Genomic DNA, 26,319 nt, shown 5'->3' on the forward strand with positions numbered 1-26,319 from the left:
CGAAAATATTTGTTAGTCAGGCGCTCCGAGGCCTACTATGAGAAAGGACCTCGCTGCGTGCATGGCTCTTTTACGTTGCTATGGAAACGCTCGCTGATATTTTCCACAAAAATATATTCACATTATTACCATAGGTCTATGATTATGATTATGATTATGAATATGATATTTTTACATAAAAAAACAAAAAACTAAGGCATCATAAAAGTTTCAAGTTGGAGTATGTTCTAAATCTAAATCATTTAACAAATGATGACATATTTCAGCTGTCTATTCTCATAATCATATAATTTACACCCTATATCATTTAATTAGCCTAATGTTGATGCTGATAATATAAGTAGATAATATAGTAAATAAGTTAATTGTAATTAGATACATTTTGTGAAAATGATAGCCCTACTGGAATTTTAATATGAAATGTTTTGTACAGTAAACAGCTTTTATTTGATCAACCTTCTCAACCTTTTCACACCAAGTACCTAAGAAACTAGTGGGCTTTCCAAGTACTAAATGTCAGACTTTATATGGGCCTAAATGATGGGTTATATCTAGTCTGAAATGAGACTAAACCAAGTCTAAAATTTAATCAGAGTAAAACTTGAGTATGATAGCTCAAGTAAGAAGTTCAAAATAAGAAGGCTACAAAGTAGTGGTCCTCATTTGAGCATAAAAGGGCATTTGGGGAAACTCCTACTCAAGTAAGAATGGAGATTCCATTTATAATTTGAAGACAACAAAGGACAAAATATTAAATAATGCACAAAATCAAGTATAGACCACAATAATGAGAAATCAAATCAAAGATTTTTGTCACTTGTAGACTTACTCAAAGTGAGAAGAGTAACCAAAACTTTTACTCAAATGAGTAAAATTATGGTATGAAACAATTATTAAGAAATTATTCATGAGAAAAGTTACTCATGTAAAGATCACTGTATTACCCACATCTGCCAAAAAGAGGACAAATATTGGTACCCTGTAGTTTTGTCTCTAAAGAAAACGTCTTACTCTAAACCAGTGTTTCCCATATTGTAGTATACAAGCTTGTACTTGGCGGTACGGACTCCCCTTCAGTTTAGGTGTTAACTTAATGTAGAGTAAATTGAATTGACACTTTACTTCTCCTTTGGGTCAATCCTTCTGTAGTAACTTTTGTAGTAACATCAAGTCTGGGAAAAAATTAAATGTAGCTTTTGATAAATTAGTAGAACTGATTTACACTTCCACATGACGTATCGCTGGAAGGGAAAATTTATTATTGGGATTGTTACTAAGAAAGGCGAACAGTGCGTTAAAAGACTACACTCCCACAATTCTTCGCGCGGATTTCTTGTTTGAGCGCGTGCCCTCTGTTCGGGGCAGGCATAACAGCAGCAGGACTGTGTGGTCGTGCGGCCGGCCTCGGCTTTGGGCAGAGGTAAGTTATACTTACTTATTTTTGAAGACTCCATATCGGATTTATTGAATGGAAACACACAAGTAAAAGGGTAGGGCTCATGTAGACGTGAGATAGAAAGATAGAAGTAACGCTGTATAAGTTGTTATATTGCCTGCTGCTGTTGATTGAAGCGCTGGGCACGCCTATGGAGGGGAGCTGCACAGGGCTCCAGAACTATCGCGGGCCTGTAGAGGAATCAACACTTGGAGGAGACGAGATATTTTTAGCAACTACTGAACAGGCCTGCGCCAGGGAACAAGCAGTATCTTCAATAACTAAGGAACGTGCATTTTATCTGCTACCCGAAAGGCTAACAGAGCATGTAGTTAGCTGTTTATGCTAGCAACATTAGCAAACAAGATCACACAAGCTAATAGCATGTGGTTAGCCCGTGCTAAACTAGACAGTACACAACAATGCTACTGTATTTTAATATGCATCGGTTATTTGATTAATTATTGCTTAGTAACATTACAGTAGCTCCACAGCGGTTAATGCTTCCTCCTTCCTTGAGGGGTCAGTTTAGTTGTGTGAGCGCATGACTTGTGCTGTCACTGTCACTCAGGCAGCTAATATGATGTGCTCAGCAAAACATACCTGGTTCAGATTGGCTGTGGAAAACCAACTGTACTATCCATTGTGGGACTAAAGGTTCAGAACGGTACAACCTTATTAGTATTTCGTTAACTTTTCAACGTTAAATGCGATCACCAATATTTTTCTATCCCCATGTACATGTTTTGTCTATAGCACAATTGGCTTATCACTTTTTTAGTGCTATAACTTTCGATATTCTTTCTCTTGTCTCAGTGTGTTGTAGGGCTAACCAAGATGGTGGACCAGCCTGTGTGGGAGCAGATAGGGTCCAGCTTTGTGACCCACTACTATCAGATGTTTGATTCTGACAGATCGCGACTTGGAGCTATATATGTTAGTGTGTTGTATCTGATCACTTAAAGCAATTTTGTCTCATTGATTATGCACCAAATTATTTCTTGTATTTTTCAATACAGACTGATGCATCATGCCTTACATGGGAAGGACAGCAGTTCCAGGGGAAACTTGACATTGTTAAGAAACTCACTGTAAGTTTTCTGGATCTTATTTATTTTTCAGTTTACTTGAAATGTTGACATAAAAGACAAGTTCATGTGAGCTATTTATTAAACTAAGCCTGCAAACCTTTGCATAATATCCCCTTCATTCCAGACTTGAGCATTGTTTCTCAAATTTGGCACTGCAGTGTGAGCCATAGGTTTATTGTAAACATATGGTTCTATTATTCTGTACTTGTTCAGTTCATCCTAACTTTCATTTATCGATTTAATAATACAGTACTGACAACAATATTTAAATTACTCTCATGTGGCTCATGCAAATTATGGGGTCACTGTCAAGATGGCATACAGAAATCTCTTGGCCCTCATTTTATCAAGCTCTTGTGGCAAAAATGGTGCATATGATGTAAGGCGTAAGAGATGAATAATAGGCAGGTGTAGCCTTCATTCTAAGGCCCTTTTCTGAACTGCTTCCTCCTCCCTCTTCCTTAGAACTAACTTTGCCCTAAAAGTGGTCTTAGTAGTTAGTTAATGGCAAAGGCAGGCTATTTTAGATGGTGTTTATCAGCTATACTTCACACTGCATGTGTTTCAGTGAGTGAAAACAATAGGGCATCTTATATTATTTAACTTCATGTCATAGGTAAGTCCACCTAAACCATGAACATTTCTATGTGTTTTATTGAAATGCTTGTGTGTGTGACAGGGTTGGAGCACAACGGATTCTTCAATACCATGTGCCTTCATTAAGCACATGGCATTATGAATAAATTTCATTAGTGTAATATGGATAAATGAGGGTCCTTGAAAGGCGAAGGAAGAGAAAGACAACATGTAGGGGAGCCAATGAGGATAAAAGTATACCTTAGGTTATCACAAAAAAAGTTTGGGCTTTTGAATGGTTATATATGTCTACACACCAAAGATGCACTAATACAATGTTAGCATAAACAACTTTTGTCTGTTTTGTTTCCTAGAGTCTCCCTTTCACAAAGATAGCCCATAGTATAACAGCGCAAGACCACCAACCAACCCCAGACTGCTGCATATTGAGCATGGTCGTAGGACAACTTAAAGTGAGTGTTTTGAAGAAATTTCAAAATACAGAAAAATACATTTCACACAAACTGAAAATCTGGAGAGACCAAAGTAGAGCCATTATTGCTTCTACCTCCCTGCAATAAAAAAATGGCATGTTGTAGAGAAACAGCGTGGTTGTCTTTGTGTTCCACTTTCAACTAATGGTATCTCTGGTATGGCAAGGCTTGTGAAAGAACCTTAGCTGATCCTCTCAATGTGGGGGTCCAGGTAATGTATTGCACAGGTTGCTTCGACCCTTGAAGCGACAATGGAAACACTTTTTGACCCCAGGGCTTTACTTTAACATGCACAGGCAACTCAAGTAACTAGCTACTAAAAGATTTACTATAGATAAGTAGCAACTCATTTACCTTGAATTTGATATTTAGATATGCAAGGAAATGTTTTGCTCACAAGTTATTTGTGCTCTCAATGCCTAAAATGAGGTCTATCTATTGACTGTGGCCTTAAAACATAAAGTTTAGGTCCAAAGAATCTCCCCACTTTCGTACCAGTGTTTTACTGTTTTGCTCTGTCAGTTAAATCTTAAAGACCAAGACATATTTTAAAGGTCCCATATTACACTATTTTCTGATCCATATTATGATGTTCTTTTCCTCATCACATACCTGGACTTGTATTTTGATTCATACATGTTTAACATACAAATGCATATTTAGGGTGAGTTCTTCACTCTGTTCCACCTTGTAATGTCATGTGGAAATTCTGCACTGTGCTTTTAAACTCATACAATACATTACATTAAACATACACCCACTAGAATAATTTAGATAATTTCAGTCCTGAAATTGTCAATATCTACTAAACTAAAGGTAAAAGGTAGCTGTTAACCTGAAAAATAAGAAATAAATAAGTGCATGAAGGACATTTTAAGATTTGAAATGTAGGCAGGCTAGACATGTGAATAAAAGAAAATACAACTCCTGGTATGTTTTGATGAGGTTACAACATTGCAACAGGGCTTAAATTTCACAAGAGTCAATATTGCCTAATATAGGACCTTTTAAAATATAAATGTGAAAAATTACTGAGAGAGTAGTTGGTCTCACAATTTGGCCTTTTTTGCTAAATGTTTTTTCTACTCTGAATTACAGGCAGACAATGACCCGATCATGGGCTTCCATCAGACGTTCATCCTGAAGAATGTAAACGACTCATGGGTGTGCACTAATGATATGTTCAGGCTGGCTCTTCACAACTTTGGCTAACCTCCCACGTTTTGGTGGGCAGGGGCAGCCATAGCGAGGGGCACTGGGGTGATGGATCAGGGATGGAGGAAGTGAGGATGGAGAAACGCTCTTTCCTTCGTCCCTACATCACAATTATGCCCATGTGACAAACACACATCTACAGGATTCTGTATGTCAATCAATGAACATCATCCCAGTGGGTTGGATGACCATGTGTTTGCTTGTCAAGTTGCCCGGCCTCTCAGATGCCCCTGTAGGCCACTGCACTGATCTGCATGAAGCTGGGAGCCCATCATTACAACATCTACACTCAAGCCACCACAAAGGAAAAAAAATATGCTTACCAACGCCATTAACTCATCTCTGCTCTGTTGTACACTCTTTACTTAACTAATTCTGCTGTTGACCGCACTGTTGACAACTCTGCTCTGCTTGCACTGTTGTCGACTGGTTTGTTGATCCATGTACAGGTTTGGGTTATTCAGTTCAGAGGTCTTGTGTTGTAATTGTTTTTAGATGCCACTTAAGTGTTAACTTTAGCTTGCCTTAGCTGTTAAATGAGTTTTATCTTTTCCACTACTGTTGCCATGGTTCATTGTCTGTTGCTCGGTTTTGCTCTTGCAAACCAAAGAAACATAGAGGACAAAGTTTGACCTTGCTGTGTGAAAGGCTGTTATATAATATATTCTTTTCTCTTGGTCTCTCCTTCCTTTCATACAGATGTCAAGCAGTTAACATGGATTACAGCCACGATTCACAATAAACCTGGACTTTTTTTTTTTTTTTTTTAAGTGTTAAGCGTATTTTAACAGACTCACCCTTGCTTGATAAAATGTTAATGGCTTTAAACAAGTAGTTCTGATATTCTGAAAGGTTGGAGTCTTTGTAGTGAAAACATTTAGTTTTTTCGTTAAAGCAAAGAATGTGCTCTTATTATAGCTTTTATGAATTGCTACTTCCATCTGAGTCATACAGGCGGGAGACCTCACCTGACTCCAGCATGAGTCAATGTCTATTTTAAGGAACTGCTGGGTGCCGTTATAAAATATTTGGGGTGCAACACGGGTTGCATATATTGCATTTACATGACATCACAACTTTTATAAACTGCTCATATTAAACTTGAGGTGGAGGGAAGGTTAGGATTCCGTGGTACGTGCGTTTAGGGAGCTATATCTGTACCCTCTTCTTGAGGGTAAACTGCAGTGTCATTACTCAGATAGGAACCACACTGAAGCAACTTCTTATACACTATATCAGATGGTCATGGTGCAAAATTTAAAAGTGGAAGAAAACACCCAAGAGGGTGGGTGTAACAGTTTAGTTTTTTCACTAAATGACCAAACCAAAGTTTGAAGTTATGGTGTTAGTATTCAATTTTAGCAATGCCATGACATTTTGAAATCACTATGAAATTATTTGACCTTAGCTCATGTTTATTTTTATTTATTTTTTGATAAACATTTATGCTGTCAGTGGCAGTTTATGTAGATAAAGGTGGACTTCTGAAACAGAATCCTTCTGTATCATTGATACACCAAATTCCATCCAGTATACCATTTACACACAAGGACTGTTTTAAGGCATTCAAGAAAATAAGAGTTGTCTTATATTTTTACTTTCAAATTATTACCATATGTAAATTACAGAAACTTAAATTCATGTTAATTATGTTTTAGTGAAACGAGTACAGTAGTAAAATTTTTATGTGCATTTAAACCTGAGCAGTTTAAAATGTTGTGATGTCATGTGAACACAACCTATTAAAATTTTTAAGCTTTTAATTGCAAATACAAACTTACGAGAGCACCATATTCATATTCAGTATAATACGAGATAAACATAATGCAATAAAATGAGAAAATCACTTATGACAGATGTACAGCCGAGTAGTCCGTATACACTGTACAAACTATTGATTGTGTATTGTTTAAACCCCTGATATTAGAAAACATAGTACTTATTACTGGAAGTACACACAATTAAAATTAATGACATGTCTACAAGTTTATCCAAACTATTGCAACAGACTTTTGAGTGTAAAGCTGAAGACAGAAGTGCACACATTTAGGAGTGCACACAGGAGTACACTAGTGGTATATTTATGTAATAGGCCTACACCAAAATTGACATGGTTCTAGAGAGTGAAAGGTGTATGTTTTTCCCCTTGAAACCAAAGTGATCTCCATCAGCACCCACCCCATTTTTTGAGAAATATAGCTGAAGTGTAACTCTTTATTTTTGACAGCTCTACCTATGGTCATCGAGATGTAAGAAACCCTGACTCATCAAGTAGGATCTCCGTTTGTACGCATATTTCATCACCAGTCGTGAATATTATTTTTCATAATGTACTTCTTAAACGTGATATCAACAGACTCTGAACCAAAGTCACTTGTGAAATGAGATGGACCATTCTGTGAAGGGGAAGATAAAATAATTTCTGGCATCCCTGTAAGTACTAAAGTTAGACTTTACATGTTCTTACAATGTCAGCATGTTACACAAGCATTTAAGTGTATGTTGAATATCAGGAAATTTAGCTCATTACTAATGTGAACGGCTATTCTGTGACTGTCAGGAAGCAACCTTTCAGTTAATTATGGTATAGTGATAGACCCTAAGAAATAATGTTAATATGAGTAAAACAAGCCAGCCGTGAATAAATGCTCCATCCCCTCATTCCCCTGTCCTTCAACAACAAATTAGACTTAGACTAGCTTTATTGTTGCAGAAGGGAGTATTGGTCAAAATAGCAACAATGTGTATTTTATAATGTTGACCCTGTGCCTGTTTTTATTTATTGAATTGTATTTAGAGTCAGCTTGCTGGTCCTGCTACCGTGGCAGACAGCAGTGAAGTTCAAGGCTGTGGCGACCACAGGCTGGAAGAGTCTGCAGTAGGTTGCTACACACACTGAAAGATGTGGGATTTCTCAGAAAGTAGAGTGTACTTATGCCCCCATTTGCACAGAGAGTCATTATTGCCTTCAGTTTAACGTCAGCTGTTCACATGAACTCTCAGTCCCAGTTACTTGTAGCAGTCAACTACCACATTTTTACCTTGTATGGTAGTCATCTCAATTGGTGTCCTCTTCCAACACATTCTCTTGAGAAAAAATTACCAGTTTGTTGGACTACCACTGTGTAAGAGCTGAGGTTATTGAAAGTACAGCACAAGAAAAACATTTATTGACAAGTCTTAAAACGTGTGACTAGTTTCTCAACACACTTTTTTTTTTTCAGTTTATCGTTACAGGTATGTCAATAAGCTGGCTCAAACCAGAATCTTAGGATTGCCATCTGCGACTAACCTGCCATAGCCACAAATTCAAAATGAATAAAGTGTTTGAATGCATTTGAATGTTTTTTTGTTTTTGTTTTTCTTTTACTACAGCTTAGTTGTGACCCCAACAAGAGTAGCTCTATCCGTAGTGTTGGCATGAATGTATTGAATTTCATTCATTCAATATCATCATTATCATCATCCCCTTTTATTTATTTATTTTTACTCCGTGTTACCCTTCTTCAAATAGCTTATCATTAGGCTAAAAATTTGAAGGTATTTTAAGTATTTCATGGACTGTCATTTATGACATCTTTGATGTATTTTTGTTTAATTGATGTTTAGTTTTGCAAATCATTTTGGTTTCAGTGAAAGTACATAGCCAAATTGTATTTTTACTTACAAAGCTATATTTACTTTATATAATACTCTTGATTGTTCAAAAACCCTCTTGATGCTCTCACTAAAAATAAACAAATACATAAAACAAGTAACTGTCTTTCCACAACATTTTAACAAATCCCACCTGGTGATTGATATTTTGAGATTTAAAAATGAAACATGTCTATATCAGTGCATTAGTCTGAGTCAGGCTGAAGATGCTTATAGCTTTTAACCATTCTACATTCAATCACAATTCAAAGAAGGAAATTAGGTAGGAACCAAACAGTCTATGGTAGGAACCAATGAAACCAGGCTGTGTAGTGTGTCGAACACGTTGGCCGGCGTAACGGAAGTTTAGACGGTTGCTCAGGGTGAGCCTTTACAGTGAACAGAAAACACAAAAACACAAAAATCTCCTTTCTGTTAACCCTCTCCCTTACACCGCCCATGGCGTCCAATTCAAATATTGACATTGAGGGTGCGACGCAGCATTTGCGGGACATCCTGAAGCTGGACCGCGCCGGCCCTGGTGAGTAGCTCCGGATAAAGCCGTAGATACAGAAGTGCTGCGCCAGGGCCGAACACAAGCTAACGGAGGCTAACGCGCTAAGCTGCTGCAGAGCAAACGTGTGAACTGACATTACATTGGTTTTAATGCAGCTAACTTTCTCTGATGTATATTATAACTCTTTGTGGATTAGGCTACACCATATTATTAACACAACGTTACACATCTTTGTTAAATGCAGCGCATATGATTAAAAGTGTTTTAAGATTATGATGGTAAGGTCGGAGCTGTGTCTGCGTAGTTGCCTATCCACCAAGCTAGCTTGGGCTGTTGTAACGTTGTCTTTACGTGTCTTTAATCATCAAACTTGGCAGTTATATAATTTATTTTTGTTAAAATGTTTTAATGTAATTATTTTTCTTCTCAAATGTCATTAATTTATTTTACTACTTCAACTTAAATCAGAAGTTTATTGAATTGTCGTTGTAGGAGCTATTTGCTTATTTTGTTGATTCTAAAATGTGTTTATTATTTTTGTTTGTTAGTTAGCTTACTAATTTAGTTTTGTTAATTTGTATAATATATATTTGCTATGTTAATATTATTCTTGCTAATTTCTTAGTTTAAATTGGTATTATTTACGTTAGCACCTCCTTTTTGTTTTTGGTTTAATTCGGGATAAAAGAGGGTGGTACACGTAGACCAGAGTGCACCTGGGTGGGCCTATGGTTTTTTACCAGTCACGAGGAGAGGCAGCAGGAGTCGCCTTAAACATGTATTCCTTGTTGTTTGCCCAAACTGGAAAATAAACCTTGGAAAATCATCTTTTGTCATGGACATTGATTTGTACTGCGTAAACCACATACCCATGGTGCCCATGGTGCTTTTGTTTGTTACTTTTATTTGACAAATAGTCACTACAGTCGTAACCGTTGCCTAATACAGTTAGCCACTACATACTTTTGATCGAACATTTTCATTACATCTAAGCAATGAGCACATAGTTGATGAATCAAAGCGTGTTGAATATTACTATTCTGGGCTGACACGCCCACCTTTTCAAAACATCTCAGAAGTAATAGCAGCGTCCAACTTCACACATTCACTGATGGGAATTATAACAACGATTCATTGAGTGACCATGAGGCCATGGCCGAGTAAATACGATTGTTAGAAAGTATATTACATGTGACTTTTTTCTGTGCAAATAATTGTATTGTTTCTGAAATAATAATTTTTGTCTGTCTTCAGATGCCCAGTCATCAGATGAACAGAGGAAATCTTCTTTTAATGGAGAGCTGAACGGGTTATTGGGAGCTGCAGGACTTCTTGGGAGTGTTGATCACTCTCTCACGACAGAATTATCCAGGCCCATTTCCCAAGACATGAGTAGCTCCAAGGACAGTCAGATAATGTAAGCTTTCTTTATTAATATGAGAGACTTCCAACAGGTTATTGATAAACAGTATGAATTAATACAATTTATTTTGCAGCCGCCTTTCTGGTGATAATGGGTCCACTTGTAAACCCATCACTTCTAACAATGTGGAGATAGTGGCAAGTCAAGACTCAAGCATCAACAGCAAAGCTCGTGGCAGTAACAAGGTATCTTTCAGTACTACTGACATTAGCACATTGACATTTTTGTTAACTAAGCCTCTACTAAGGGTTAGATTTACTAAGTGTTTGTATATGGTTAAAAAAATTAGGTGCACTTCTGGTTTGCGTCTCAAAAGGCTTCATGCAAATTCAGTACATGGGTCCAAACAAACATGCAAAATGGGGAAAATGTTCAAGGTTTGCAGTGGCAAATATGCTTGCATTTATTACAAAAACTGTAAAAAATTAAATTTGAAAAGCAGGTCCAAACTTTTGTGCAGGAAACACTGCTGCTTTTTGTGCACCACTAATAGTACAATATTTGAAAGCTCACACACAATGTATATTAAAAACATACTGTACCTGAGACGCTTTGGGTTTGGGTTTGTCACATAAAGAGGAGTGTTTAGGAGCACCTGTCAGGTCCCTCAGAGTGTAGGCCACATTTACACTGTTGTTGGCTGTCCTATGGCACTGGATCTGTACATGCCAGTTTTGCACCAGAAATAATGTGGGCTGTTTCCAGTAGTAAATCTAAATGATCTTTCTATTTAGGTGAAGATTCAGCCAGTTGCAAAGTATGATTGGGAACACAAATATTACTACGGCAGACTTATAGCCGTCTCAAATTCATTTTTGGCTTATGCTATTAAAGGTAAGATAATATTTATTATTTCTGTCCTTGATCTGGTGCTGTGCTTGTAAAATTGACATTTACTTATTGATTTCACTTCAGGGGCTAACAACCATGCAATGATTCGTGTCTTGAGCATTGGTTTTACTGAGCGTGCACTGCTCAAAGGATTCACTGGAGCCGTCACAGATCTGGCTTTTGCCCACCTTGACTCCTCTCTTTTGGGATGTGTCGATGAAGCTGGTAATCTGGTTGTCTGGCAGCTCACTTGCACACCCAGCAAAATCCTGTATCCTGAATACATGAATATATGAATATGAAAATATATATACACAAAATATACTTTCTAAAATGTCTCCGCTGACTGTAATGTTTTTTGTGAGTTTTTTCCCTTAACCTTTGTTTCCAAAAGGGATGAAGTTGTTGTTCATATTCGCCGTCCAGAAAATACTCCATTGAATCCTCATCGTCGTCTTATTTGGTGCCCGTTTATCTTGGATGATAATGAGGAGAACCAGGATGACATCAGTCAGACACTAGCACTTCTACATGAAGATAGGGTAACTGCCAATTGTACAAGTTTGAGTCATAAATCAAAAATCATCTTTTAAAACTGAGAATTGTAATTTCAGGCTGAAGTGTGGGACCTTGAAGCTCTGAGAGCTAACTACAGCACATGGCCTATTGATGCATCAGATGTCAGAGAAGGCCTGATTACAGTGAAGGGCCATACACAGGTAGAATCCTTTCATTGTTCAGATTAAATAAAGGTATTTGAGTAGCTGCATAAACAAATGTTTTTCAGAGGGTTAGTGAAGGAGCACTTTCCCCAGATGGTACTGTGTTGGCAACAGCCAGTCATGACGGATACATCAAGTTCTGGCAGATTTACATTGAAGGTGCACAAGATAAGCCGAGGTAAGCCTAAACTGGGTCTATTTACATTTCTTAAAAAATTTTGGAAAATTCTAAAAAAAAAAAAAAAAATTCTCTTTGTCATTGCTCTGTTGTCAAGGTGTCTTCATGAGTTACGGCCCCATGGAGGTCAGCCCCTCTCTTGTCTTTTGTTCTGTGACAATCACAAGAGACAAGATCCTGAGTAAGTATTAAGATTAATGCCATTTAATGTGACTTTTCTAATTGTATCTACTTATTTTAAAGGGTTCCATTCTGGCGCTTTCTGATTACTGGAGCTGATCAGAACCAGGAGTTAAAGATGTGGTGTACTGTGTCCTGGACATGTTTACAGACTATCAGGTATTGTATTTATGGTTCAATGTTTTTAGCTTTGTTGTGTATGTTGCTCACTTTTTGATAGAACAAAAATTGTATAAGCTAGTGTAAGAAATGAAGTGATTATATATACTGATTGGTGTTCAATACTTTTTAGGTTTTCCCCAGATCCCTACAACTCCACTGTACTTCCAAGTCTTAAGGCGAGCTTAGACCTCTCTGCTGAGTATTTGATTCTCACTGATGTGCAACGGAAGGTAAGTGATGAAAAAAAGTTAACTTTGCTTTAAACCTTGCTGATGTATGTTTAAATGAAACATACATCAGATGAAATGTGTGATTTACAATAAAATGTTTCTATTGCGATTTTTAAATTTAACATGTTTGGACTGTGGATTATTTATGTCTTTGCTTGTTGCTAGGTTCTCTATGTGATGGAGTTGGAGCAAGACCTTGAGAAGGGCAAGGCTAGTTTTACTGCTGTATCTGAGTTTCTCCTCACTCACCCAGTGCTCAGCTTTGGGGTCAGAGATGTGACACAGAGTCGTCTCCGACATACCGAGGTCCTGCCAGCAGAAGAAGAGGGTGAGAGTTTGACAACAGGTGTGTTGATGCTATCAACTTATATGTAACATATTTCATATACATATAAACATATACATTTTAAATCAACATTTCAAAATATATATGCTATAATATTTATTTCCTTGGTGGGTTTGATTGTAGAAGGCTCTCAAGGAGCTGCAGAGTCTAAGTCCGGTATTCAAATTAAACTCTACTGTGTCCACACAAAGTAAGTTAAAAAAATGTATTCATGAAATTGAATGTATTTTCATCAATATCTTTTTCTGTATTTTTTCAATCACTAATAAATACCATTTTATGTTTTTTTTTCAGGAGCCTACAGGATGTTCAAATATTATTTCAATCAAATGTGGGTTCTAGTCCTGCAGATTTCCTGCCACATTCAGATTCACAGGATGGCTTTGGTGGGTTTAGACTTTGTTTTACAACACCAGCACCACAATGATGCCTATTTGTTACATTATAATGTTGCATCAAGATGTCATTAACTTCCTCTTGATTGTAGGGTTTTCAGACCATTTGACAGACCAGAGCTCGGACAAGGACTCGGGGAGTGGATCCCAGACTGATCTGAGGAAAATTCCTTCTCTTCCAGCTCCAGCCGACTTTCTAACAAACTCAGCGGCCAAACTCATGACTCCTGATGCCTTTATGACACCAAGCACTTCGGTGGGTAAAACACGGTCTTTAGCCTTCCTGTCATTTGTCCTTTTGGTAAAAGTATGTTCTAACTACATAAGAGAAGTCACAGTTTAGTTAAGGTAGGCTAAGGTAAAATAAACTTTATGGTCCCCAACAAGAAATTTGACTCTGGCTACACTTGAAGCTGCATAATTCAAAATATACACAGTCTCCCAAAGCAGTTGTTTACCCATAATAATACAAAAATTCAGCACAGTGTGCAGTGTCTGCTTTCTTGTTCTTACTGTGCAGTTCAATAGTTCAGAAGTTATACACCTTCCATCATCCACACCATTCACAATTAATTTATATTATTTTAAAAGGACCCAAGTCCATATAGTAGATCACAAAAAATTGTGTTATTAAAAGAGTAATTTGTAAGTGATGATTTATATTTATTGTGTTCTTGCAGGTTCCTGCTTCACCTGGTAGTAGTGCAAGCAGTCTCACGATTGTAACTGCTATAAGCAGCAATTCAGACTCAACCAACAGGTACCCGCTTTTGTGATATACCTCTTTTTGCTTCATTGTGTTCTGCTGTAGGTCACTTTTTGTGTTATCTATTTTATTTAGGGCATTGGATGATGTGAGCCAGAGTCCAAACAGAGTGGAGAACAGCAGCAGCAGTCTGGGCCTTTCTGCATCCTGCAGTAGTCCGAGAGCAGTCTCTGCACTTCTTCCTGCACTGGATGGCATTCAGGTTTACTATGGATCATCTTGTCTTCGGTCTTTTTAAGGCTCATTTAAGGCTGAATTCTTTCTTTTGTTGTATCTAGGCTCCCAGTGGTCCACTTGTTTTGGATGGACCCCAGGTCCTAGACTCTCCTCTTCTCCCACCCTTGGCCTCACCAACTCGAGCTCGCTCCCCTGATGTAATCTCGTCTGCATCCACCGTCATGTCTCAGGACATGCCAGAGATCGCATCTCAGACTCTGCAGCTTCAGCGTGGACTTGTGTCTACAATGGACCCTTTACCCCTCTCGACTCTGCAGACAGACAGCATGGCCTCTGCTGCTTCTGCACTGCACCTGCTCACCTCACCACGGGCTGCCAACAACAGGTGTTTTACTTTTGGAAGATTTTGGAAAAGTCCAGAGTACTCATGTTTAACTGAGTTTGCTAGCCTAGAATTATGTTCAGTATGATTCAGACCCCTTGGATGCTAAAAGTGCTCTGTTCCAACACTGTCTTCTTACTAGTACGTACACATTAACCAGAAACATTTTGCCATTGCAGCACCACTGTTTTGTCTAAACACTGAGAGTTTTGGCACTAATCAGCACTTAGTTTTCCTAGCCAATGCAAAGATATTCATTGTGCATAAGGCATCAACTGCATAAGCCAGTATATCTCTGCACAAACCAAACATGTTTTATATAAATGTCTATGCTAATCAACTCATGTGTATTCTGTGACAGCTTTTTGCCCCTGGAGCTTGGAGGTGCTGAGGGTCCAGTGGGTGGGTCTTCGGAGGCAGAAAACAGACTGAGTCACACTCCGTCTTTACTGGAAACGGCGCTACCTCAGGAGAACCCTGGAGTCTGCGCAGGAGCCTCAGAAGGAAGTGTAGCCCATACACCATGGCCAGCTGCCCCTGATATTACCAGAGAAACCAGAAACAGTCTTCGGGACAATGGCATAGTAGACTGGTAATTTCTTGCAAACAAGATATGAATCATCAGTGTAAACATGACAGTATGTAATAAATCATTGTGTGTCTAGTTCAAGAGAAGATTCCAAAGATGGACACCTAACTTCACCTTATCATCGGCGCTCCTATCATCTCACTCCAAATGACAGCCAGGACCCAGGAACAGAGCAGAGGTCAGTATGCATTTCATTATTAAAGGCACTGCGTAACATTTCTAGAGGAGAATCTGCCACCTGCTCATCTCTATGGAAATTTTATTGCTTTGTCTAGAATGTTCCACTGTATAGATTAAACCCATTTATCAAAAGGGAGACAAGCAGGTTACAGCGCTATGCTACATTACAACTCAGATCTGTGGAGCGCTGCCCCTGTTCACAGAAGGAAGTGTTTTTGAGAAATGGAAACCCCCGTAGTGAAAAAATGCTTGATGGAAATGCTTAATGTCATAACATGGAACATTCCAGCCAAAGCAATAGCATCTCCATGGAGACAAGCAGGAAGTGGACCCTTCACCAGAAAAGTTGGGCAGTGTACCTTTAATTACTTTTTTACCTAATTATCTTTTCTCATTAACTCTGTTTATTTCTGTAACCATTTCTGTAGTGATCCTGATGATGAGGTAGCCAGTCTGGCATCGTCTTCAGGAAACTGTGCATCACGTTCAGCTCACAGAATGCAGGTGAAGGAATGGAAGGGCTCACCACGGAGCTCACCTAAATTAAAGCGAAAAAACAAGAAAGAAGACAGGTGGGGTGTTACAATGGCCACTTTATAATCTGTGTGAGCTTTAACTAACAGTCTGCACTTTATTTGCAGGGAATCGTCTCAGCTCCGGCAGTATAGTCCTGGACAGGTAAAGAGACTTGGTATCATCATTTGTGCTGGACACTAAGCATGAGTGGGCACTTTTATGTAAACACATCTTGGCCCGATTTAGGAATACAGATATATGCAGATTACAAAGTACCTTATACTACATTTCTTTTGACAGGTGAATTCTGAGGTGCAAGAGGAGCTGTTAATGCTTTTGCGCAACCAGCAGAGGGAGTTAACTGATCTTCGAGGACAAATTGAAGCCATGAAGTGCTCCATTATGTCTCAGGTTGAGCACACTTTGAGCAGCTATCAGGAACAAGAGCGTATCCTTCCTTGGCTGCTGTTGCACTCTTGAGTCTAAATGTCTATATTTTATTAAGAATTCATAGTGGCGAGATCTAATCAGTGCTTTTACATGGGTCTTTGAAGCTGTGATACGTGAAGACATGTTTTAATTGTCTGTACATATGTTTAGTTTGGAACCATGTTAAAGGTTCTGTATTATTGGTAGACCTAATTGACTCTTTAAGCCATGATATAACATTGTTACCTCCTCAAAAACATTCACTGGCATTGTGATTTGTTTCATTCACACATGTTTCAGTAATTATTCAGTATTATCAGTCTCTCTACATCGCTCAAAATGCTCTGTTCTACCTTGTGATGAGCAGTAGTTTTCAAGTTAGCAGCATCAACTTTTACCTTTTGTTCAGTAGAAATGGACAATTTTAGAGCTGACAACACCCAAATGATTCTAGTGAAAGTGTATGGAGTTTAAAAACACATTGGAGCACTTCCAGTATTACCACATGACATCACAAGGTGGAACAGAGTATTTTCTCTTTGAGAGAAGAACTGAGCCTATATATGCAGGGTTTGTGTGTTAAACGTGTGAATAAAGCTAAAATATGATGAGGAAAAACTACTATAAAGTAAATCAGAAAAAGGCATAATATGGGCCCTTTAACAGTTGTTGTCATCATTTGTACTGGTGTTTATTATGAAGCCTCTTTTATTTATTTTTACTTAACTGTAAGTGGCCACAGAGCGCAGGATGGAGCGGCTGCTTGTTGAAAGTCAGAGTCAACAACAGCAGCTGCAGGAGCATCTGAGCCAGCACCTCAGCCAAACCCTGAGCTCTGCCCTGACCAACAGGATGGACCGAGTACTGCGGGAAGAGATGAAGAAAACTATTCCACAAAGTACGGATAAGCTCTACTGCTTTAGTGTCAGTTTTGTCTGATTTATCCTAATATGAAATGTATTATTAGTTAGATTTTTGGCATGTAAAAAAAGAAAAAAATTCTCTCATTTGAAGCATGCAAAAATAAGATGCAAAGTTGATTTTTATACATCAGTGGCCCTCTGTTTCCCTGTCCAAACCCTGTGAGGCTTAATATTATCTCATTTCTTTTCCCCATTGCAGCAATCTCCAAGAGTCTGGAGCCCGTTTCAGGTCAAATGAACAACACAATTGCTGCTAAACTGACCGCTGTGGAGGTCACACTAAAAGACAATGTCACTAAAGTGGTCAAATCGAAGGTAGGCGCGAAGTGGGACTTAATTTTCACAAAGTCACTTTCTTGCCACTGCAATAAAAAGTTGTGTGTTTGTTTTCATTCATTTTCCAGAACACAACAGATGCTATTGGTCGAGCTGCAGCAGAGGCCATGCAGGGATCCATACAGGCAGCTTATAAAGATGCTTTCCAGACTGTTGTGCTTCCTGTGTTTGAGAGAGGCTGCCAGTCTATGTTTCAGCAGATTAACGATAGCTTCAAACAGGGAACACAAGAATGTAAGTATTATTTCATCCCTCCAGACATTCACAAATAGTATGGGCAAGGAATCCTTTTGGGCTTGTTTTGAACATTTTCATGAGCAAGGTCTTTAGAACAAGGTATTTTATTGTATAATGTGTTAACGTATACCTAGAAGAATTATTGCTATGTATAGTGTTGTAGTTATAGATTACTTACTTGATAATGAAACACCAGTTATGTGAGCAATCAATAGCAGAACAGGTCTGACAACTGTATGATATCTGTCTGACCTCAATTCTACCTCAAGTAGAGAAACTGAACTCTACTCCAGGTTTACACATATTTGGTGGTTGGACATATTTAATGGCAATGGTGCAATGTTCAGGTGGCATATTTTTAATGTGTGTAATGCAATGTGTATGTATATATAATAGATAAACATTGCAACAGTTCTTCAAATATTGAATGTATATATAATAGATTTAACATTTTTTGTAGACATTCAACAACTTGAAAGTCACGTGAAGAACAGAAAGCAAAGGGAGCAAGATGCAAGGGACCCCATGATTGCTCAACTCCAGCAGATGATTGACAGCTTCCAGAACTCCACTGAGCAGTTGAGCACCAGTATCACTGCTAATGTGCGGGCAGAGGTCCAGCACCAGGTCCAGATGATGGTGGGAAAGTAAGTGTTTTGAGCTTTGCACACAGTTACAGAGCTACATTTTTTAATCACATAAAAAGGGTAATTTATAGCAAGCAGGTACAGGTGAAGGCTACAGTACTTTCTAGCGCTTTTATAAATGAGGATATTCTAGGCATTAGAAGCTTTCTTTAAGTTTCACCATTGTTTGAAGCTGATTTACAAAATTAAAACTCATCTGAAGTGGATGGACTAAATAATGTCTATGGATAAAATACTATGGTGGGGATGCATGCATGGACAATAAACACTAAAGGGGAGGTGTTGTAATTTTGTATTTCATTTATTGGCCTAATATAATTTGAAGTTAAAGCAGCCTTTGTTTTGTTTTATTTAATACAAGCAGACTTATAATAAGGGCAATAGTATTTATACAGAACACTCATTTATTCAGTTTATACATATTTTTGATTAGTAATCACTTGTGTTCTGTGTGGGTGTTACAGTATTAACTTTCTAATACTTATACTAAGACTTTCTAATACGAGGAGACAGAGCACTTGAGAAATTTTCCATTGAAATATATAGGGACACTTCGCAACAGCAATATGGCGAGTGTCAGCAATGGGGATGGGCATGATTAGTCGATTAATCGATAATTGATCATTACGAATTTCATCGATTACGTTAATTTTAATCGACAAACCGAATGTAGGTTGCTGTGCGTAGCGTGACCAAACAGGGGTCCGTACATGTAGCTCTCTGCACTCAGAAGAGTGACAAACGCAAATATGGTCACACTAACCTGTATTCCACTGAATCATGTCTTTTAATTTGACAGAAATTGACTGCATCAGCGCACAAGAGCTGTATTTTTATCTTTGCTTATTTTATGCAAATTAGCTATGCGGTTTTAAATTTAGTTTCTGTGAGAGTTGCGCAAAACTGAATTAAACACATTATAATCTCAAACGGATTGATGTGGCTCTAGAGTCGTTACGGTTTATATGTCGTAAAGTTTAATTTATTTATGCAGATTAGTCGTGCAGATAGTAATAATAATGATGATCATTTTAATATAAAAACGTTAATGATTAATCGATAATCAATCGTTAATTCTTCCGACTATCGATTAAGAAAATTTCATCGAATGCCCGTCCCTAGTCAGCAAATATCCCCCCTGTTCCAAGAGCCGATCATATCCCGAACTGTACGAGCGAAGTTCCACTCATGTCGCAGCTTCGTGCTCCAATCTTATTCTCTTGCCTTTAGTGAAGTACTGCATGTGTGCAATGTCAAAATAACCTGTGAGAAAAGTAGCTTTTAAAGCTTTATTTTTATACAAAGCAGCCAACTTTTCAAGTCATTATAATCAAGTTTTCATAGTGATTTCAACCATATGGTTTTCAGGACCATCAGTCATCAGAGAGTGCATATACTGGTGAATCGCCATTCATTTAATGGTCTATTTCATAACCAGAGTAAAGACATCCTTTTGACATTTGTATCAAATTTGAATACGAATCTGTGTTTTGACCTGACTGCTGGTTAGTGCGTCTTTAGTGCATCCTAACCTCTTTTGTTCCCTTGCTGCCTTTTATCCACAGTTTGCAGGAGTCTATTCTTAGCCACGTACAGAGGATTGTTAAAGGAGAGGTGAGCCTGGCGATGAAAGAGCAGCAGGCAGTGGTCACCTCCAGCATCATGCAGGCCATGAGGTCAGCAGCCGGTACACCTGTCCCCACGGCCCACCTCGACTACCAGACCCAACAGGCCAACATCCTCCAGCTCCTACAGCAGGGACAACTCAACCAAGCCTTTCAGCAGGTACTACAGCTGTGGTTTTCAGTCCCTCTCAAATAACATTACTGTCTCAAGCTAGCTATCATTAGTCAACAGTTTTTCAGTTAGTCATTATATATTATTATTTTACTGTTGCTAGAGTATCCTAATAATACACTATGGAATGAGTGACATCTCTTATTGCTGTTGGTTCTATAGGCTCTCTCAGCAACAGACTTGAACCTGGTGTTGTATGTGTGTGAGACCATCGACTCCCAGCAGGTGTTTGGACAGCACCCCTGTCCCCTCAGCCAACCAGTGCTGCTGTCACTCATCCAGCAGCTCTCCTCCAACCTCTCCACCCGCTCCGAGCTCAAAATCAGGTGAGAATACACTTGCCATAGAACAAATGATCATAAACCTCCATCTGCCAGGACAGTGTTCACACAAAGTACAACCTATGAAATCATTCAGCTCTCTGTACCATCAGATCCAAAACAGCCCTAAAACAGGATTATCCCAGGTCTAAATGAGGGCTAAATCAGGTCTATAATAGGAGCATTATTTGAGGAGTAATACACTAATACTAACCCAGAGGACAACAATTAGAATTAGAAATGATGCTAAATAAAATAAACAAAGATCTGCAAAGGACCTCACATTTGACTGAAGAAGCTCGTATTCTTCCAGGTGTATATGTACCACAGTTTGAGGAACACTGAAGTAGTTATTCAGATTCATGACCTCATTCAAATGCTTAAAGTAAGAGTCTGGATCAAGTACACTTAAATGCTGTTGTTATATTGATCCTTATTTAATTGTGTCTAACACAAGTGGGGGGCAAAGCTAAGCTCTGTTACCAAAGTTAGATTCCAGTCTATCCTTTGTTTTTTACAAAAGACCACACATGCTCTTTTACCCACTGATGCTCTTTTACCCACTGAAGCCTAGGGCTATAATCTGACCAGCCGCTTTCACATTTTTATTATTTCTGCTTCTCAAACTTGGCTCGCCCACCGCTCTGGTCTCATCAGGGGAGTGCTCTGGTTTTTGGACATGCTTGTGCTGTCTTTGTCCTTGTGTTTTTGACCTCACCGTTTTTCATTTCTTTGTCCCTTTTGATTTTTGTGTCTCCTTCCTAGACTTTACTTGCCTGGCCTGCCAAGAATACACACTTCTCCTGTAGTTTACAAAGACGTGTTGTCTGGACTCTGGTTTAGATCAGCCAATCTACCCGTCAGTCATGTCTATCAGGGACAGTCATGCTCCTTCTGTATAAAAAAAACCTCTATTGCTTAAGAGGAATAACACAGGGGAATGAAATGAGATTATCACATTTCTTCAGAAGCAGTCAGTTAAGCACTAAATTTCAATTAAATGTATAGGATCCTAGGCCAAGCTAGCTTTGTTGAGTCGTCTTGCTTTGTATAGTAACAGTAACAGTTTGATAAGAAAAAGCACTTATCTTAAAAAGTTACTGGCTGTTGTTCAGGCTGACAGATGTATAAAACTGCTGCTAGAAATGTGACTTCAATTTAACAACAAAAAGTTCTCTAAATCAATCTGGTCTCAGCAGTCCTGTTGGGGGCTGTCCCTCCACGATCAGCCTTTTAGTGGCTCCTGGTCGAGCCTGGTCCCTTTACAGCTGTGCTCAGGCCTGGATGTGCCGACAGAGCCTCTGTGTGGGCCCCCTGAGCCTCCACACCATCTGGACAGGCATACGGCCCAGGATCACTCTCACTGTATACTCCTCATTAGATTTACTTTACTGCACCATTTGCTGTGAAGTGCTGGCATTGTAATTAATATTACAGCTCTTTGATTATTTTATTATTTTTTATTCAAAACACTACAAAAAGAATCCATAAATTTGAAGAACATCAACAAATCTCTGCCAAGGCACAAGCTCTGCTGTGCATTGGGGAAAGTATTGTGCCCAGATTTCACTCAGAGAACCATTATTCTTGGATTCTTGGGGAAATGCTTTTCTAGTGTGTCATGTTGTCCAAAATGCAACAGAATACTAATATTGGAATTTAAATAATTTCAATCAACACCAATCACTCCATATATATTGGAAATCAAGGGAGTATTGGAGAGACAAGAGCATTTGCAGAGAATTGGGGTACTCCCTTTTTCCAGATGTGTGGCAATATTAGTTGTGTTAAACTCACTAAGAGAAGGGAGTGGGATAGAAGGCCGCAGGTGACGATGCCACAACTCAATTTGTGCCATAATCTGGTGGTGACAACACAAGGTTTACAGTCACATCAGGGCCAGCAGCCAGCGCTGTGATCAAGGACAGAGCTCCACATTCACACTGGCCTCTGTCTTTGTCCCCTGCAGTCAGAGCCAGGGACACATCTAGAGTGCGTGTTGTTCCTGTGCAGCTTTTTGGAGCAGAATAAATGAAACCGCGTGACTTTCAAAGTGCTCACAGCCCTTTCATTTAGTGAAGGTGTCCGGTACGTTTGAGTCTTTTGTCATCCCAGACCTCCTGCGGGCTCATTACTAATGATTGTGTATCCAATAATGTGTTCCCCACAATGCCTTTCCGTCATTATATTGTGCTTATACAGAACTAGCCCTAAATGCATAAGAGATACTTCAAACAATAATCAGCACATCTTATGTAATTTTTGATCTATGTTATAATGTTGCCCTTATTACACATGGAGTTGTATTTTGTTTCATTCACATGTTTTTAACACACAAATCCTGCAAATTTTGGGCTGAGTTCTTCTCTCAAACAGAACAAAAACTTGGGTTCCAACTTGTGATTCTCATTTCCATACATCTTCACTACAATCTTAGGCAATTCCAGGGCTCAAATTATCCAATCTCTACTGAACTAAATGTCAAAAAGCTGTTAACTTGAAAACTACTGCTTCTTGACAAAACAAGGTAGAACAGAGAATCCTGAGCTTTGGAGATGTAGACAGACGTGTGAATGAAACAAAACACAACTCCAGGTATGTTTCTGATGAGGTAACATTATAACATGTCTTAAAGCTCACAAGAGTCAATTTTGTGTAATATATGACCTTGTAAATGACCTGACTTCTTTCCCTCTGTCTGTTTGCAGTTACTTGGAGGATGCTGTGATGAATCTGGACCACAGCGACCCTTTGACCCGTGATCACATGGCATCAGTTCTGGCCCAGGTTCGGCCCAAGCTCTTCTCGTACCTGCAGCAGGACCCCCACAGTGCGTTGAGCAAGAGGGCCCGCCGTCTCATGATGATGCTGCAGGGCCTGGTCAACCACTAGCTTTTGTTTGGGACCATTTACACATGCGCTACCCAGGCTTCAGCTCGCGCTCACAGGGGAAATTCATCCACTTCTCTGATTTTACAAGCCTCTTTGTGTTTTTTGCATCTAGATTATAGGAAATAGCTGAGCGTTTGACCTAAAGAATGGCGCGGTCGTGAAAATCGTCCTCCCGTAGCCATTGGTCAAGACAGAACTGCTGATTCATGTCAACAGCAAGAATACAGTGGCCCATGGAGGCGATGTTTTTTTTTTTTTCTTTCATTTACTTTTAAACGTGCAATGTGTAACTTTCTGCCAACAGCTTGTTTCCATGGAGGTGTTTTTGTTTTGCCTGTAATTTTCTACAGCACGCCATTAAACATTTCCATTTCCAAAGAAGCAAGCAAGTGACTCTACAAAGTTACAGGGCAGATCTGTGGAGAGGTGACTACACTGACAATGAGAATGCAGGTTTTTAAGGTATTTTTGCGCAATAAAAATAATAATAATTGGCTTAATGTAAGACAGATGCGTTTTATGGGATACTGTGGAACATTCCAGGCAAAGCAGTAACATCTCCATGTAGACAATTGCCTGAAAAGTTGCATAGTGCATCTTTAAGGCGGAGAACGTGAATTATGTTCTAATGCGTACTCTCTTGGCTTTAGTAGAGACTGTGAATGTCAGCCTGAACGAGTCCACATCAGCAAATAAAGCAGGTTTTGTTTTAGGCTGGGACTGATGCAAGACCTGTTCTATAACGCTGCTGCGTCTGTGAAGGCTGCCGTGCTGTTTTCAAGACTCAACACCATCTGGAATTTTGTCATATCAGATTTCCTCCTGCTTTTTTTTTTTTTATATAAACAAGCAAACAACGTCGAACTAGTTGTACTATACCCCAGCAACCAGAAAAATCCCGCCACCATGCTATCTTGTGGTTGTTTTGAGTCAGTTATTTCTTAATGGGCTTGACACCTGAATTCTGAGGTGGTATACTGAATGTCCAGATGTTTAATAGCAATTTTTTTTTTTTCCATTACAAAGAAAGCTATTTTTTTTACACCCCCCTAACTATTATTTTGAGGCTTACCTGCAACAGAAATCCCCTTTGCGACACTCTGATCCAATGCACAGTGTATTAACCGTCCCATGTACAGTTCTGTCCAGAGAATCAGATTATACTGCGCCTTCTTATGTTGCTCCATTTTAATATTCACATTAAGTATTTGACTTGTATTCTTTAAGAGGTTTCAGACTAAGTATACACTTCTTACTGTTATCATGATCATATTCTTTTATCAGGTTATTTCAGATTAAGGTAGTGAATTAAATGCGCAGTTACGTGAAATAGACTCTAGGAGGCAGCACTTAGTTGGACTGCAGAGATTCGGCCTGCTTTGCTTATTATTGGATTTTTTTTCTTTTTTTTTCGATTCATTCCTGGTCCTGCAGCTTCTACAGACTCCAGTTTCTAAGCAAGCCTTTAGGTTTGAAGCATTATTTGTTCATGTTGTGTAAGATATTGTTTGTACAGCTCGCGTGCAGAGATCATAGTTTAACGGCAGGGTGACCACTTTATTGCTGATGGACGCCGTGTCGTTCAAGTTTGAGTCAGTTCCATTGGATTTGTCTAGCAAGTGCCTTATTGTATTGTCTCATTTGCATAGATTATAATCCTTAGTTTGTTACGCGAGACATGTTACGAGACATCTCCCTTTAGGTTCCAAGCGGTCTGTTTTGTCATTAAAACGAAATAAACGGTTCAATCTTAAATCGCAGCGCTGAAGGTAACTCGTATTTTCCAAACTGTACATGCACTCTTGTGTTGAACTACTCACTGCTCTGGTAGTCCTCTGGGTTTTTGCGTGTCCCAGGCCATGTGCACAGATGCAACTGAATCTTAAAACTGCGTCTTTCTGTTCATAAAACTGATTTTCTGTTGTAACTTTTACAGTTTGTTTTATCCTAAACATTTTGGAATAAAAAAAAAGTGTTCATTATTTTCTGTCTTTTCATTAACTGAGCACAACCTAGTTTAAAGGTGCATCAATGTAACTTCTCTTTCTTCATGGAGATGTTATTGCCTTGTTTGGAATGTTCCACAGTATGGCATTAAACCTTTCTATCATCATGGAAACCAAAGCAGACCAAGTTACAGGTCAGATCTGTGGAAAGGCAAACCTGCTCACAGTCAGAATGCACAGTTTTCTTGGTATTTTGGAGCTATAATTATTGAATAAACGTAAAGTAGAGCTGTTTAATGTCATATTGTGGAACATTCTAAGCAGAGCACTGATTCAGTATATCCATAGAAACAAGAAGATGACGGACCCCCAGCCGAAAAGTTACACAGTGCACCTTTAAGATCCGTTTTTGACACTGGCTGTATACTGTTAAATAGATTATAATTACGTTCTAAACAATTATGCGGTGTGATTAAATTTGGAAATGAGGAAGAATTTTAAAAAAATACTATTATCAGTGGTATTTGGTTTTCTTTGGACAACCGTTTTTTAATATATATAAATATATTTTGAGTAAAACAAACCCAGCTCAAATGTTATTACGCGTGAAGTTATTACGCATCTGGACCGCAATGTCACAGATGATAAATGGCCTCTGCTCCATGTAAAGGTAGAGGTCTTTAGTCTCAAAGAATACTAAACAGGTATTGTTTTCCGCCCCCTTGACGTGTTGTAGTATTTTAAGCTACCA

General features: G+C 38.7%; 2 protein-coding genes across 2 annotated transcripts; both read left to right on the forward strand.

Moving 5' to 3' along the window:
* The first annotated feature begins 1,281 nt into the window (after window positions 1–1,281).
* nutf2 (nuclear transport factor 2) lies at window positions 1,282–6,661 on the forward strand. Its single transcript, XM_020935122.2, has 5 exons — window positions 1,282–1,420; window positions 2,252–2,371; window positions 2,455–2,526; window positions 3,477–3,575; window positions 4,695–6,661. The coding sequence occupies exons 2-5, from the start codon at window positions 2,273–2,275 to the stop codon at window positions 4,806–4,808; spliced, it is 384 nt and encodes a 127-aa protein (XP_020790781.1). The 5' UTR covers window positions 1,282–1,420; window positions 2,252–2,272; the 3' UTR covers window positions 4,809–6,661.
* Window positions 6,662–8,484: 1,823 nt separating this feature from the next.
* Window positions 8,485–25,604, forward strand: edc4 (enhancer of mRNA decapping 4). Its single transcript, XM_055155171.1, has 30 exons — window positions 8,485–8,988; window positions 10,219–10,381; window positions 10,461–10,572; window positions 11,122–11,221; window positions 11,303–11,489; window positions 11,613–11,760; window positions 11,833–11,937; window positions 12,006–12,118; window positions 12,216–12,299; window positions 12,362–12,457; window positions 12,591–12,690; window positions 12,856–13,036; window positions 13,160–13,226; window positions 13,331–13,422; window positions 13,524–13,687; window positions 14,112–14,191; window positions 14,273–14,399; window positions 14,476–14,759; window positions 15,118–15,348; window positions 15,422–15,523; window positions 15,954–16,097; window positions 16,167–16,203; window positions 16,342–16,489; window positions 17,213–17,368; window positions 17,593–17,708; window positions 17,798–17,963; window positions 18,427–18,613; window positions 20,179–20,398; window positions 20,573–20,736; window positions 23,439–25,604. Exons 1-30 carry the CDS (start codon window positions 8,907–8,909, stop codon window positions 23,620–23,622), a joined length of 4,140 nt encoding a protein of 1,379 aa, XP_055011146.1. The 5' UTR covers window positions 8,485–8,906; the 3' UTR covers window positions 23,623–25,604.
* Window positions 25,605–26,319: the final 715 nt, after the last annotated feature.

Source organism: Boleophthalmus pectinirostris, unplaced genomic scaffold (assembly GCF_026225935.1).
Source record: "Boleophthalmus pectinirostris isolate CB_2022bp ecotype Guang Dong unplaced genomic scaffold, ASM2622593v1 HiC_scaffold_2, whole genome shotgun sequence".
Taxonomy (NCBI): Eukaryota; Metazoa; Chordata; class Actinopteri; order Gobiiformes; family Gobiidae; genus Boleophthalmus; species Boleophthalmus pectinirostris.